The sequence below is a fragment of the Xenopus laevis genome, chromosome 8L, assembly GCF_017654675.1.
Source record: "Xenopus laevis strain J_2021 chromosome 8L, Xenopus_laevis_v10.1, whole genome shotgun sequence".
Lineage (NCBI taxonomy): Eukaryota > Metazoa > Chordata > Amphibia > Anura > Pipidae > Xenopus > Xenopus laevis.
The window spans coordinates 6,607,667-6,623,042 of record NC_054385.1 but is presented as its reverse complement, the minus strand read 5'-3'; the positions used below and the strand labels follow the sequence as shown (position 1 = coordinate 6,623,042).

The window sequence follows — 15,376 nt, the reverse complement described above, 5'->3', positions numbered from 1 at the left end:
ATCATGGAAATATCCCTTATCCGGAAAACCTCAGGTGGAAAAATGTGATTTTGAATTTTTGTCTTTGATTTAGCATTTTTCAAAACTCGAATTTTTAAGCGTGTAAAAAACCTGGCGAGAAATGGAACAATGTGACTTTCACCGATATAAAATTAGAACAATTAAGATTTTCTTATCTGATCTTTTCATAAATATGTTAGCAATGGAGAAAAAAATTAATTTTAACTGCAAATTTATAGAACTATAAATGTTAAGCAGAAACGGAACAGGCAAGATTTTTTTGGTGTTTAAATGGCTCAATCTATCTGCAAATATTAATATCCCGGCTGCATATCAATGCGAACATCTATAAAAGGCAGGTTATTAAGGTTTAATGATGTCTGTAATTTCCTTCACTCATCAGTCCTTATCCACATTCCTGCAGAGCATCGAACTCCCCGGGCATTTTGAAAGGATTTGTAATGGACACAGCTGAGAGAATGCCCAAATGAATGAAAATCCAGATTCAATTTTCTGAATAAATATGACGCTATACTTTGGATTGCAGGCATACTTGTATATTTGCCTTCCAACAAACAAAGATCAGGAAAAGACTTGGGGTTTACCCTATTGCCAAAGGTCTGGTAGACCTGCAGAAATTACTCAACCTCTAGATAAAGGCAGAAATATAATATAATATATAATATGTGCCAATACCTGGGCAGACGTCAGCTATCTTGACCAAGTAGGCAATCCAAATGGCCCTCGAATGGGACCAAACAAGAATTTCCTGTTCAGTTTGCGATTGGGAATAATTTAGATGTCAATCAGGTGGAGGGGGGGGGGGGATTCCATTAGCACAGGACTGCATCAAGGTCCAAGGTGATCAGTTCTTCATGGGTACTCTGCCCTACCTGGCCTACTGCATGATTGGCCTAAATCAGCCAGAATAGGCTAGAGAACAGGAAGATCTCAGAGGGCCCCATTCTGGGAAATATCCTATTACCCCTTCCATATAACCCAATTTGGTGGTCCTTGGATGTCTCTGGTGGACCCAAAGAGGCCCAGTCTGACAGTTATGTTAACAAAAAGACAACTAAGGTGGGGAAAATATTAAAGGTAACTATTGAACCACCATCTTGATCAAGGTCACTGAGAAAAAATATCACAGCTGCTGCATTGAGATTTGCATTTAGTTTTCATCTTTCTTAACTACATAATACTAGCCCAGCACTTTCCTCTTTCGTATTTGCTTTTCCATGAGTTTGCTCATCCCTTTGGGTCTTAAGGCAGTTCACGCTGGGCTTTTTTAACATGCCAAAATACTTAAAAGAACCAAAGCAGAAAATTACAAAGTTCTTCTGTCTTTTGCTTCCCTGAAAGAACCAACCAGTCAATCAGTGGGTTAGGTTTCTATCACTTACTAAATTTAAGCATAAAGGCTTTATGTGTGTGTTTTTTGGTAAGGATCGAATTTTCTACCTGTGGTTCTTTAGGCACATAATTAGTCGGGACAATGCTGTGCTTGTGAAGCTTGAAGAATACAGGGGACAAAAATTTGAAAGAAAGAGCAAATAAAATATGGTACATATACACCGAATGTAGGCAATGGGTCTGTTAGATAGGGAAAGTGTTTCAGTAAGGTTGTCGTGGACCATTAGAGTATTGGGACACAATACTTGTGGCACACAACTGGTGCACTAAACCAGAAAGTGCTATGGGTTGCCCAAAATGGGCAGGGTGCTTCCACGTGTAGAATCCTTCAAAGGACCAGGCCATAATTGGCTGCTTGTGAAGGCATCCCAAAAGCAATTAGGGAAATTACTCATTTCTTCTACCCCCACAATATCTTATATTGCAATGTTGTCCTGTGCCGTGACTTCCTATACATACAAACAGCCATGAAGCCATACAAATAGGTCTGTGCATATTTTGGGCATGCTGTGGGCCATAAAAATTGCTCGGAGGGTCACATCCATACTGTGGATAACCCTGATGTAAAGGAAAGAAGCTTGTTAAAGTGCCACCCAAAATAAATGTATTCCCCACTAATCATGGCTGTACATGGGAAATGAAAAGCTGCCAGCTTGTCCAAGTCCTTAGTAAATTCTCAATGGACGTTCCGAACCATATCTGGCTGAATGTCAGCCAAACATCCATCTTTAAGCAAGGAAAGGGCATTGATATTGTCTTCTCTAGATGGCTCTCCCTAGTGCCCAGTTATGATGGGATCATCATAATTTGGCCCAGAATGTTGTTGGCCAAATCAGATGTATATCTGCTTGTTTTTCAACCTCCACACCATCTCGTCACAGCCATATTTAGACCAAAGGCCACATAAATAACTTTGTTTCTCTGACACCATCATGGAACAGTGACTTTAGACAGGTGTATTTTAGAGTAAATTTTGCAGTCACACATGAATAGGCTGACAGGATAAGCAGGCTGGAAGCTGGATGGCAGGTAGGTTGGAGGAGTTTGAGTGAGAGACATCAGCACATGAGAATACGCTGTCAATACATATAACTAAGCCATCTAATCTCCAGTACAGTGCACAACCTACAAGACAATGATCACAATAATGTCATGAAAACATGAAGATACCCTGGACAGGGTGGTCCGGTTTTAAGACCAATACCTTCCTCACATATGTATACCTACAAATATACAGAGAAGGAATGTTCTGGGCACGCAATAAGCTATACCCTCATACTGTACTGTCTAAGGGAATCAATATGGCACCTCCTCCCATATGTATAAATACAAATATACAGAGAAGGAATGTTCTGGGCACACAATAAGCTATACCCTCATACTGTACTGTCTAAGGGAATCAATATGGCACCTCCTCCTCCCATATGTATAACTACAAATATACAGAGAAGGAATGTTCTGGGCATACAATAAGCTATACCCTCATACTGTATTGTCAAAGGCAGTGATCCCCAACCAGTAGCTCGTGAGCAACATGTTGTTCTCAGTGTCCTCAAAGCAGGTGATTATTTTTGAATTCCAGGCTTAGAGGCAAGTTTTAATTGCACAGTATAGTGCCAAGTAGAGTCTCCTGTAGGCTGCCATTCCACATAGGGGCTACCAAATAGCAAATCACAACCCTTATTTGGCACCCCAAGGGACTTTTTTATGCTTGTGTTGCTTCCCAACTTTATTTACATTTGAATGTGGCTCACGGGTAAAAAAGGTTGGGGACTCCTGGTCTAAGGGAAACAATATTGTACCTCCTCCCATATGTATAAATACAAATATACAGAGAAGGAATGTTCTGGGCACACAATAAGCTATACCCTCATACTGTACTGTCTAAGGGAATCAATATAGCACCTCCTCCCATATGTATAAATACAAATATACAGAGAAGGAATGTTCTGGGCACACAATAAGCTATACCCTCATACTGTACTGTCTAAGGGAATCAATATGGCACCTCCCTCCTCCCATATGTATAAATACAAATATACAGAGAAGGAATGTTCTGGGCACACAATAAGCTATACCCTCATACTGTACTGTCTAAGGGAATCAATATGGCACCTCCTTCCATATGTATAAATACAAATATACAGAGAAGGAATGTTCTGGGCACACAATAAGCTATACCCTCATACTGTACTGTCTAAGGGAATCAATATGGCACCTCCTCCTCCCATATGTATAAATACAAATATACAGAGAAGGAATGTTCTGGGCACACAATAAGCTATACCCTCATACTGTACCGTCTAATGGAATCAATATGGCACCTCCTCCCATATGTATTAATACAAATATACAGAGAAGGAATGTTCTGGGCACACAATAAGCTATACCCTCATAATGTACTGGCTAAGGGAAACAGTATGGTAGCTCCAATGTCAGTAAATGCCAATATGAAGAGAATGAAGGTTCAGTGAGCTGTAAAATCTATAACCTCCATCTCACCCACATGAATAAACACATAACCGATAATTAGTGTATGAATACACCAAATTGATTTCTTCATTTCAGTGCTTGAGACATAAACAAACGCATCCAATGCTACAATTCAACACGGTACTGGCACAGTCCTCGTCTCCGGTCTGCCTACATTCCATACGTGATGATACAGGTTTGAAGCAGGATCCAATATTATTCATCCTTTTATTGCTTCCCCCACGGTGATACATTCCTAAGTCATTGCTTTCATTATTGCAATAAGCGCAATACAGGGATCTGAATATGTTCTCCCATATCCAATGGGGACTTTTCAGACCCCAGAAGAACAAATCTCAGCTCCTATACCAACAAGAACCTTTATTACTGTCGTTAAGGGTCTACAAAGCATGCTGCAATGACTTTTTGGGTGTAGCTCCCCTTTAATTTTATGCATGGAATGATAACAATAATAAAAATGCTGGATGCCCTTGAATTGCCATGTTTTTGTAACCATGAAGGTAAGGAGGCTTTTTCATCTAATTGCCATGCTTTCTTTGGTGCCGTAACCCTCTATGAAATCTCCGAGCAACTACTGATAATCGATCAGATCTAGCCATGCTGTGTATCAATTGAATCCAAAGCCAGCTTAAATCCACTATTTTATTTGAGGGGGTTGTCCCTGGAGACCTGGTTATACACTATATTCACTGGGCTGAGTCACGAAACACGAGACAACGCGCTGATGCACCGGTAAAGCACTATAGCAACTATAAACCAAGCTTAAAGGGGTGGTTCACCTTTACGGTAACTTTTAGTGTGTTATAGAATGGCCAATTCCAAGCAACTTGTCAATTGGTCTTCATTATTTATTTTTTATAGTTTTATAGCAATTTGCCTTTTTCTTTAGACTCTTTGCAGCTTTCAAATGGGCGTCGCTGACCCCTTCTAAAAAGCAAATGCTCTGTAAGTAAATGTATTGTTATTGCTACTTTTTATAACTCGTCTTTCTATTCAGGTTCTATACTAATTATATTACATTTTCTTGTTCAAACCAATGCATGGTTGCTGGGGTAATTTAAACCCTAGCAACTAGGGATGTAGCGAACGTCGGAAAAAATGTTCGCGAACATGTTCGCGAACTTCCGGACAAAAATGCGAACGGTTCGCGAACGTCGCGAACCCCATAGACTTCAATGGGAAGGCGAATTTTAAAAGCTAGAAAAGACATTTCTGGCCAGAAAAATGATTTTAAAGTTGTTTAAAGGGTGCAACGACCTGGACAGTGGCATGCCAGAGGGGGATCAAGGGCAAAAATGTTTCTGAAAAATACATTGTTGACACAACGCTGCGTTTTGTGCTGTAAAGGGCAGAAATCACACTACGTCACTCAGGTGATGTTTCTGGACACGGAATGTGAAAAAGCTCACACAGCTAGGTGGCACTTGGTTAAAGACTGGGCAAACAATGCCTGCAAGGTCAACGTATACACTACAGCAGTGGATACGGAATATATTATTGCTGCTTGAAAAACGTCACTCAGGTGGTGTTTCTGGAGATGGTATTATTATTGATATTTAGACAGAATGTGAACAAGCTCACACAGCTAGGTGGCAGTTGTTTGAAAATGAAGAACACACTGGGCAAACAAATTGAAACAATGCCTGCAAGGTCAACGTATACACTACAGCAGTGGATACGGAATATATTATTGCTGCTTGAAAAACGTCACTCAGGTGGTGTTTCTGGAGACAGTATTATTATTGATATTTAGACAGAATGTGAACAAGCTCACACAGCTAGCTGGCAGTTGTTTGAAAATGAAGAACACACTGGGCAAACAAATTGAAACAATGCCTGCAAGGTCAACGTATACACTACAGCAGTGGATACGGAATATATTATTGCTGCTTGAAAAACGTCACTCAGGTGGTGTTTCTGGAGACGGTATTATTATTGATATTTAGACAGAATGTGAACAAGCTCACACAGCTAGGTGGCAGTTGTTTGAAAATGAAGAACACACTTGGCAAACAAATTGAAACAATGCCTGCAAGGTCAACGTATACACTACAGCAGTGGATACGGAATATATTATTGCTGCTTGAAAAACGTCACTCAGGTGGTGTTTCTGGAGACAGTATTATTATTGATATTTAGACAGAATGTGAACAAGCTCACACAGCTAGCTGGCAGTTTGAAGAACACACTGGGCAAATAATGCCTGCAAGTGCACTACTATTGGTGCACTACTATGAAGAATAGCAAACAGCACTGGACACGTTAAAGAACAGTGAGATAAGTAAAATAAAAAAAAATATATATATATTAAAAAAAAAAATTACTCTGGTTGGTGCTGAACTACTAGGAGCAGCACACCAGTCCCACTCCCCAACACAGCTAGACTAATAGCACTGGGCTCTTATAGTAGCAAAGTAAAAAAACAAAAAAGAAAATAAAAGCAGTCCTTACAAGGACTATTGGGTTACAGGCAGCAGATGAGAGATCAGCAGCAGTGCCCACAGCAGCTACACACAGAGCACTGCAGTAGAAGGTAGATTACTAGCCAGCAAAGCTACCTAACCTAAAATGTCCCTCAAATCCCTGCAGAGTTCTGTCCCTACAATACAGAGCAGTATCAAGTAGATTACTAGCCAGCAAAGTTACTATCAACTGTCCCTCAAATCACTAACAGCTCTCTCCCTACACTAGCTCTTCCAAGCACACACAGGCAGAATGAAAAAACGTTGCAGGGCTTCAGTTTATATATGGAAGGGGAGTGGTCCAGGGGGTGTGGGGGTGGTCCAGGAGGGAGAGCTTCCTGATTGGCTGCCATGTATCTGCTGGTCTGGGGTGAGAGGGCAAAAATAAGCGCCAGCTAAGGCGAACTCAAATTGGCGATCGTCGCGCGACGTTCGCGAACATTCGGCGGGCGCGAACACCCGATGTTCGCGCGAACTAGTTCGCGGGCGAACAGTCCGCGACATCCCTACTAGCAACTAGATTGCTGAAATTGCAAACTGGAGAGCTGCTGAACAAAACACGAAATAAATCAAAAACCACAAATAATAAAAAATGAAACCTCATTGCAAATTGTCTCAGAATATCACTCTCTACATCATACTAAAAGTTGTCTCAAAGGTGAACAACCCCTTTAACCATCTTGCAGAAGAGCCAAAGAATAAACCATTTAGCACTTGCTAAGGAAAACAGACAGGCATTAAAGGGGTTGTTCACCTTCAAACACTTTTTAAAGATCAGTTGGTTTCAGATAGTTCCCCACAAATAAAGACCTTTTCAAATTACTCTATTTTCTATGTGTGACCATTTTTCTAATATTGAAGTGTAAAATTTCATTTTTCACCTTCTAAAGCAGCTCTGGGAAGAGGGGTCATCGACTCTGTAACTGTTCTAAAAGTTTCATTAAAGGCAGTTGTTAGAACTGATACAATAGTTGCTAATATTCCCCAAATACTGCTACAACTAATTGTAGCAACTAAATGTAGCACATTGTAACAGTTCAGATGTTCCTGGATCGCTGAGCTGCCAGACAGGACTAGGGCAGGGGCACACGGGCAGATTCGGGGAGATTTAGTTGCCTGGCGACTAATCGCCTCTTCTGCGGGGCGACAATCTCCCCGAACTGCCTTACCTCACGAGGAAACTTCGGGCGACTTCGGAAATCAAGTGCATTTGCGCAGGCGTTTCCTTATTATAGCAGGCGGAAGGCAGTTCGGGGAGATTGTCGGCCAGCAGTAGAAGCGATTAGTTGTCAGGCGACTAAATCTTCCCGAATCTGCCCGTGTGTCCCTCTGAGTCCATCTGCTTTAGGTTGCAATGAAACAACATTTTAAAGGGCAAGTTAATCTATTTTAATATATTAAATACAAAGACCTGTTCTGATAAACTGTTCCCATTGGTCTTGATTGTTTATTTCATATGCTTTGTGAATTATTCGTGTGTCTATTCTGCTTCCCCCACCCCAAGGCTGCAACTGAAAAACCAACAACAGCCGTTTGTCGGGGATCACTCCAGCAACAATAGTGGTTCTGATATTTTACCGCTTTTCCTTCTTTTCAAACCCTTTCCTATTCATCTACTCACTTCCTCACTGCTGATTGGTTATTAGGGTAATTTAACCCTGGAAACCAGATAACTGCTGAAATGTCCAGACTGAGAGCTGCTGAGAAAATATATCAAAAACAACAACAAAAATAAGGAACAACGGCAAATTGTGTATATTAAACAAAAACACCTAAATATAATGTAGCAACAAAGAACCAATTGGAAAAAAAATTATTTGAAGCGGTTCAGTCTGGATACTGATACTTTTTATGTGAACTGACAGTTAATAAATTTATAAAAAAAAAAAAAAAAAGTTACAGCCCAGGATGTTATTCATAAACAAAGGAGCCAAAGGGAACACGTAGAAGGCAAAGAATTTTTCAAGCCACTGTTTAAAGGGGAACTCTGCTTCACTGAAAATATATTAAAAAATATCAGCGGTTTGAGAGTTACCTGTAAATGTAATTGCTACTGAAAGCAGTATCACCCTGGCTGTTTCAAATCTCTGCACTACTGCTTCTGACTCCTGATCAATGTAGCAGAAGCCAGCTGGACCTGGAGAAGACATTACTTTGGCTATGTTGTTTGTGGTGTCAGAATCAGAGAACAGAAGGACGAGACAGTTTGTTTGTAGGTACACTTATCCTTGCACTATGTTAGTCTTTGGCACACATTGGGTTAAATATGGAAGATTATCAATCAATCCTATGACTGTAGCATAGCAGATTATCAATCTTTACATCAGAACTGATAAAATTATTAATAGAGAAAGCAGGATTCAGTCAACAAAATACTAAGAAAAACAGGAGCAGGGGATGTGCTATGGCTAGGGAATTGGGCATAGGGGCACGTTGCTGGGGGAGTAGCAGGTGGTAGGCTAATAGGTTAGGGGAGGAGGCACAAGTTAGGGGCTGCAGAGACTTGCCATTGTGGAGGGGGCTGGGAAAGGGACGTAGTGGCTGGGCACTGAACACTGGTTAGGGACAGTAGGGTATTGGGCAGGAAAACTGTAGGGAAGAGCAGGTTGGGCACAGGTTGAGGGCAGTGCTGAAGAGCAGAAGTGAGGGGCACAAGTGGAGCAGGCAGTGCAGGGGTGCTGGGGAATATAGACTGGCTGTCACTATCCAGGCAAACAGGTTGCAGGGTAGCACCAACTAGACACAAATATGAGGGGTGGGAGCAGTACTGGGTGGGCACATAATTCAGGAGGGGTTCTCACTGGTGCAACAGAGACTGGGCACTATAAAGTAGGGCAGGGGCAACAGAGAAATGGCACAGAAACACAGGGAGGGCACAGGGGCAGTGCCAGAGACTTGGCACTATACAGTGGGACAACAGAGAAATGGCACAGAGACACAGGGATAGTACAGGGGCAGTACCAGAGACTGGGCACTATACAGTGGGGCAGCAGAGAAATGGCACAGAGGCACAGAGACACAGGGAGGGCACAGGGGCAGTAGTACCAGAGACTGAGCACTATACAGTGGGGCAAGGACAAAAGAGAAATGGCACAGAGACACAGGGGCAGTAGTACCAGAGACACTATACAGTGAGGCAGGGGCAGTAGAGAAATGTATCAGTGGCTGGGCATGAAGTGAGAAATACAAAGTGGGCACAGGACAAAGAAGGGAGAGACTGGGCATTGTGCAGGGACAGTACCACTGGGCACAAAGGGAGGGGCAGCCTGTTGGACTCACCTTTGCCTGGAAGTGAATACCATGCTGGAAGGCATCTTCATTGTGCAGCGGCACCCGGGAATCACATCCGTCATCCACCAGGTTGTACCTGTTCCTGGCCGGCATCCTCCCCGGGAAATAACCAGCGCTTTCCCCTACTACCAACCCCCGCGGCGGGCACTTAGCCAGGGCATCCTTGCGCTCTCCCTGCTCACCTACCCCAGCATTCTGCCCATGCTGATGCCATGCTCTAATACCCCTCCGCCGCTGCCCCTCAGCTCTTCAGCCGTCGCGATTTGAATGGGAATTCTACACTTTGGTCACTGGAAGCCTTAGCTCACCTCCCGCTCGCCATTGGTTGAAAGTTCTGTCACATGCCGCCCCTGGACCAATAAGAGGCGGAAGAGTGCTAAACGCCCAAAGCTATTGTAGTGGGAAGATTTTAATTAAGGCAGCAGGGTAAATGTCCTTATAACAGGGGAATTTACAGAATTATCTACTGTAAAGAAAGCAGTTACTCGCATCTCCCCGTATTCTGACACAGGCTGTGACATCAGCTGACTGAGGAGGGGAGGGGGCGGGAACTGCAGAGCTCAGAGCTGATCTTCCTGGAAGAAGTACTATAGGCTAAGTTTAGCCTAACCATTAGCCACCCTGACAGCTTAATATTAGAATTCTGTGGTAAATGTACAAGTATTAGGCCAGTGCCAGCCTTATATCAGAATCCTGTGATAAATGTGCCAGTATTTGGCCAGTGCCAGCCTTATATCAGAATCCTGTGATAAATGTGCCAGTATTTGGCCAGTGCCAGCCTTATATCAGAATCCTGTGATAAATGTGCCATTTGGCCAGTGCCAGCCTTATATCATAATCCTGTGATAAATGTGCCAGTATTTGGCCAGTGCCAGCCTTATATCAGAATGATGTGGTATATGTGCCAGTATTTGGCCAGTGCCAGCCTTATATCAGAATCCTGTGATAAATGTGCCAGTATTTGGCCAGTGCCAGCCTTATATCAGAATGATGTGGTATATGTGCCAGTATTTGGCCAGTGCCAGCCTTATATCAGAATCCTGTGGTAAATGTGACACTATTTGGCCAGTGCCAGCCTTATATCAGAATGATGTGGTATACGTGCCAGTATTTGGCCAGTGCCAGCCTTATATCAGAATCCTGTGGTAAATGTGACACTATTTGGCCAGTGCCAGCCTTATATCAGAATGATGTGGTATACGTGCCAGTATTTGGCCAGTGCCAGCCTTATATCAGAATCCTGTGGTAAATGTGACACTATTTGGCCAGTGCCAGCCTTATATCAGAATGATGTGGTAAATGTGCCAGTATTTGGCCAGTGCCAGCCTTATATCAGAATGATGTGGTAAATGTGCCAGTATTTGGCCAGTGCAAGCCTTATACCTGAATCTTCTGCTAAATATTACCTTATCTGGATCAACCTTGTACCCACATTTGTTTATCTGGCCAGCCTTATATCTGAATTCTGTGGTAAATGTTCCATTATTTGGCCAGTACCAGCCTTATATCTGAATCCAGTTTTAAATGTGCCAGTATTAGGCCAGTAACAGCCTTATATCAGAATCCTGTGATAAATGTGCCAGTATTTGGACAGTGCCAGCCTTATATCAGAATGATGTGGTATACGTGCCAGTATTTGGCCAGTGCCAGCCTTATATCAGAATCCTGTGGTAAATGTGCCAGTATTTGGCCAGTGCCAGCCTTATATCAGAACGATGTGGTAAATGTGCCGGTATTTGGCTAGTGCCAGCCTTATATCAGAATCCTGTGGTAAATGTGACACTATTTGGCCAGTGCCAGCCTTATATCAGAATGATGTGGTAAATGTGCCAGTATTTGGCCAGTGCCAGCCTTATATCAGAATGATGTGGTAAATGTGCCAGTATTTGGCCAGTGCAAGCCTTATACCTGAATCTTCTGCTAAATATTACCTTATCTGGATCAACCTTGTACCCACATTTGTTTATCTGGCCAGCCTTATATCTGAATTCTGTGGTAATTGTTCCAGTATTTGGGCAGTGCCAGCCTTATTTCTGAATCCTGTGGTAAATGTTCTAGTGTTTGGGCAGTGCCGGCCTTAAACCCGAATCTTCTGCTAAATATTATCTTTTCTGAATCAAACTTGTACCCAAATTTGTTTATCTGGCCAGCCTTGTATCTGAATTCTGTGGTAAATGTTCCATTATTTGGCCAGTACCAGCCTTATATCTGAATCCAGTTTTAAATGTGCCAGTATTAGGCCAGTAACAGCCTTATATCGGAATCTCCTGCTGGCAGATTTATTTTATACTCAGGTCTTGTGGTAAATTACATCTAAATGAGCAATGGATTATGTTTTTTTTATTATATAGTAATTGTGTTGTATATGTTCTTTCTCTAGGGCAGTGCAAGTGACACAGAGAAAACCTGACCTGACCTGAAAACCTGTACCTGGCCACTGCTGTTATTCAGTGGTACTCATATTCTTGTCTCAGCAATGCTTCTCCTGGGCACAGCCAGCCTTAAATTGTGCCAGCCTTTCATTGGGACCATTTGATACTGTGTTATACAGCCCTTACATAACAGTGCCAGTCCTCTGTAACCTGAGCTATATATTCACTTTTCTGGGCACTACCAGTGTTACGCAGTAATACATTAGTATACAGATCCACTTGTCAGGGGCAGACTTACATTGGGATTGGTATATATTCTCTTATACAGAGTCAGATATCTGGGCAGAGCCAGTCTTATTTTAGATCTCAAGTAGGGTTGCCACCTGGCTGGTATTTTACCATCCTGGTCGGTAAAAATGATGGTTGATCCCAATGTTATTAATAGGGAAAAAAGATAAATATATAGGCCGGTATTTTTTTTCCAGAAAAGATGGCAACCCTAACGTTAAGACGTAGTAGTGCCTGCTTTACATAACTAATGGCATATATTCTTGTCTATTATCATTATCCTTTATTTATATAGTGCTGACATGTTCTGCAGTTCTTTTTAGAAATCATACAGGCATGGGACCCTTTATCCAGAATGCTTGGGACCTGGGGTTTTCTGGATAAGGAATATCCATACCTTAGATCTACTGAAAAATCATATTAACATTAATTAGCCCAATAGGATTGTTTTGTCTCCAATATGGATATATTATGTCTTAGTTGGGATTAAGTACAAGCTACTGTTTTATTATTACAGAAAAAATAGGATATCATTAAAAAATGTTTTAATTATTTCATTAAAATTGAGTCTATAGGAGATGGCCATAATTAGGAGCTTTCTGGATGACGGGTTTCCAGATAAGGGATCCCATACCTGTACATAATTTCTATCAACCCATGCCCCAGCGGAGCTTACAATTTAAAGTCCCTATCACACATAACCAGGATAAACAGTCCCTTAAGCCATTTGTGCCACTGTCATCCAAAGAATCTTTGTGTTTATAATGGCAACCATACAAACAGTGACCTGTTTTATTCATTTCAGCCTTGCCCAGTGATTTCTTCACCTGCAGAATCTTGGATGGTCGGACAATGGGATCTCCCGCATGGTATGGCTTGTGTTTGCAGTGCCAGTCTAGTTTGGTCAGAGCGTAAATGGAAACCACAGTATATGATTGAAGAGGTGATACTAGTGCAGAGGCCTAACTTTAATTTATGTAGAGAAATTTCCACTTCTTAAAGGAGAAGTGCTTGTCATTGCCTGGGTTTATTTAGAGTTCAGTCTCTTGTGTGGGCTGAGCTTTGTCCAACTTCATAATACCTCCTGAATCTCATGGTGTCAAATTCAGGGCTACTTTTTTTTTTATAAAAGAAAGATGTTACATTACCTTGCAGGGTCACCTTACATTAAGACATAAGAAAAAAATGAGGATGCGGTGCTTTAAAAAAAGAACTGGGTTGGCAACCCTGTATGACCCTATTAAAAATGAACCCTGGTCAGATTCAAACCAGCCACACAGCTTTGAGCTCTCTGCCTTTGTCTGTGCTGTCAGCTTCCCCGCTGTGCCTGTGTGCTGGGCAGAGCACTGAATTCAATAGAAACAAAGAGGAGAGAAACTGTCTTTTAAAAAGCAAAACTCTTGGTGTACAAGGTTCTGGATATACAATCTACCCTTGTATCAGGGAAAAAGACTGATAAAGCATAGAATTTAATATTTATACAAAGAAGCATTGGGGTAACTAGATGTTACTAGGCCCCCATAACATCATTTTAGGGCCCCAGTAAACTTGGTAAATAAGACATTTTTTGTAAACATTCGAAGAAGTGATTATCCATTATGCCCAACTGTGCTCCCTGTACCTCCTGAAGCCCCGTAGAATGTCAGTGGCTCTCTTTTAATGTAGTAAATAGTCTGCATTTAAAGGAGTAATAATATATATTTAATATAATATATATTTAATATTACATGTGGTAAGAAATATAGGACTAAACAGGTTCTTTCCATATAAAGCATACAATCTGTTCATTTCCCCTTAAAAACATGGTTTAGCATAGAGTCAACAAATAAAGCAGCAGAGTCCTTGCAGTTAACCACATAAGCAGAACAGGCTTTACAATTTAGAACCATACAAGCAGTAAAATCCTTTCAGATTCAGTGGAGTCCTTGCAGTTGTAAAAACAACGTGAGAACATTCTTGCAACTGATGCATCCTTGCAACTGCATTAACAGCAACATCCTGGCTGTTAATGCAGTTAGCAACCATAAGAGCAGCACAGTCCATGTCAGTAACAAGTAAATGAGCAGTAGAGTCCTGTAACTGGCAGCTATATAAGCTTAACATTCTTTGTAGCTGACAATGTAATCAGAACTAGTACAGTTTTGCTTTTGACAACTATATGACCAGTACCATACTTGTAGCCATCAGCCATATACTGAACTACATTCACCAATCTATTCAAATATGTTTTTTTCTGTTTAAAATAGAAATAACACACAGAAGTTAATTATTAAAATTGTTTCTTAACAGGTTACTGCAGAGAACAGTTCAGCATGCTGTGGCAATTATTTGTCTGGTACAGCCAGGGAAACAAATTCACAGTGGACTTTGAGTACATGAGACTGTTCTTCCACCCCTAGTCATAATCCTAGAGTCCTAAGGAGATGTTTGACCTAGTGCATGTGTAGTAAAATGTAACTAACAAACTGTACATTGATCAGATCTAACTGATATTTATGACGGCTCAGCTGAGTAGCAGCTCTGCAGAGAAAGGTCAAGAACACAACAAATCTACTCTTATATAGTACAGGAAGTACACCAGCATCTCTGGGATGAAACTGTGTTTTTAGCATAGTCAGCAAAGCAGGGAGAGATGCTGCCAATAGTGGTAGTGGGATAATTTCCCCTGAGAAAGGTCTGTGGCTGTGGGATAGCAGGTATAGTAGGGAGAGATGGTGCCTAAAGTAGCAGTGGATAATAGTCTCTGGGAAGGGACTGTGGCTGTGGGATAGCAGGTATAGTAGGGAGAGATGGTGCCTATAGTAACTGTGGGATAATAATCCCTGGGAAGGGAGTGTGACTGTGGGATAGCAGGTAAAGTAGGGAGAGAGGGTGCCTATAGTAACAGTGGATAATAGTCTCTGGGAAGGGAGTGTGACTGTGGGATAGCAGGTATAGTAGGGAGAGATGGTGCCTAAAGTAGCAGTGGATAATAGTCTCTGGGAAGGGACTGTGGCTGTGGGATAGCAGGTATAGTAGGGAGAGATGGTGCCTATAGTAACTGTGGGATAATAATCC

General features: G+C 41.8%; 1 protein-coding gene across 2 annotated transcripts in view; it reads right to left on the bottom strand.

The window, feature by feature from the left end:
- LOC108698862 (carboxyl-terminal PDZ ligand of neuronal nitric oxide synthase protein) overlaps positions 1-9,939 on the bottom strand; it is a 59,102-nt gene extending 49,163 nt beyond the window's left edge. For both annotated transcript variants that reach the window (XM_041572380.1, XM_041572381.1), the window contains exon 1: positions 9,648-9,939. In XM_041572380.1, coding sequence (XP_041428314.1) covers positions 9,648-9,752 — 105 coding nt within the window. In that variant the 5' untranslated portion in view covers positions 9,753-9,939. The remainder of the gene's footprint in view (positions 1-9,647) is intronic.
- Between the last annotated feature and the right edge of the window lie 5,437 nt (positions 9,940-15,376).